The sequence below is a fragment of the Aplysia californica genome, unplaced genomic scaffold (genome assembly GCF_000002075.1).
Source record: "Aplysia californica isolate F4 #8 unplaced genomic scaffold, AplCal3.0 scaffold00050, whole genome shotgun sequence".
In the NCBI taxonomy this organism is placed as follows: Eukaryota; Metazoa; Mollusca; class Gastropoda; order Aplysiida; family Aplysiidae; genus Aplysia; species Aplysia californica.
The window spans coordinates 65,982-67,241 of record NW_004797320.1 but is presented as its reverse complement, the minus strand read 5'-3'; the positions used below and the strand labels follow the sequence as shown (position 1 = coordinate 67,241).

At 45.6% G+C, this 1,260-nt stretch overlaps 1 protein-coding gene across 1 annotated transcript in view; it reads right to left on the bottom strand.

Annotated features, from left to right (window-relative positions):
• LOC101861645 (receptor-type tyrosine-protein phosphatase-like N) overlaps positions 1 to 1,260 on the bottom strand; it is a 22,065-nt gene that overhangs the window by 4,702 nt on the left and 16,103 nt on the right. The window contains exon 2 of the mRNA XM_005092672.3: positions 90 to 144. Within this exon, the coding sequence (XP_005092729.1) occupies positions 90 to 144 (55 nt within the window). The remainder of the gene's footprint in view (positions 1 to 89; positions 145 to 1,260) is intronic.

The window sequence follows — 1,260 nt, the reverse complement described above, 5'->3', positions numbered from 1 at the left end:
TAAACAGACAGACAGACAGACAGACAGACAGACAGACAGACAGACAGACAGACAGACAGACAGACAGACAGACAAACAGACAGACTCACCAGTACGATGTGTCCAGTGGAGATGTCCATGTTGGTGGCCGCAGGTTCTTCACTCCTGAAAAACGGCAAGAAAATGATCTCAGTACTAGCACATCGGAAGCGGTCTGGGACTGGAAGTCTCAGTTCAGTACAAGAGGAGGTAATCTCCCCCCAGCTCTGACTGCGGAGTCTAGGCCGATGGTCGTTCATGGTGTTAACTCCAAGGTTGTTGTTGCGCAGTTGATTTTTTATCGTCTCTGCACACTGAACCAGAATAGCTGGAACAGCATCTGAACATAGAGAGCTGGTGCCTTCATAAATAAGTTATTGTTAAAGTTCAGAAACTGAGCACGAAAGTTAACAATACCATAAGTGGGTTTTTAAGTCTGTTTTAGTTTTGTTTTCTCGACACCCGGGGGTGAGAGATTCCCAAGAGGAATAGTACTAGGGTTTCAATACATTCCAACAACAGGCCAGTCCTAATTGCTGGCACTGAGGAACACACCGGTTTATCTTATTGCAGTCTTTAGAAATCACCAGAGGAGATCTCCGGAAAAGTGGGCAAAAAAAACCGTTCATGCGCACATATTATTGTCACGTATCACAAGCCACTGGTGGGTACGTACACAGATGCATAAAACATTTTCCGTTGTTGCTCCTGGATTGCTGTTCCACCACAAGAACACCCACAAGGAACCCATTGTGATCTGATCGGAACTTTTCCTTCCTCGTGGGTTGGGGACGCGGTTAGACGGGTGGGGGGCAGAGACAAAAACACTGCCCTCGATTCACACAAACCGTCGTCTGTTTTAAGAGGCCACGAGCTACAGAAATGATTTCAAGTCATTTTCAACTCGCAGTAAATAGATTTAAACAGCATAACCACAAATACACACCGTCAACTGTCGATAAAATGATAGCATTCAAAACAGATTCATGTCGCTTTAGATCTCTAAAGAATTCCGGCTTTTCCTCGACTGACAGTGTGCCACATACGAGAAAGGTAGGGAGCGGAGATATTGGGATCCTCTTAAACCAAGCACTGGCGGCCGGGCAGCGGGGATTCTGATTGAGGCGTCCAGTGAATACGTGTAGGAAACTTCTAGAACCAAAAATGCTTATCTATTCATAGGGTGTTAACAAAGTGGCTATTCCCAGATGGATAGAAAAGAGAGAGATAACGCAAGAGGGG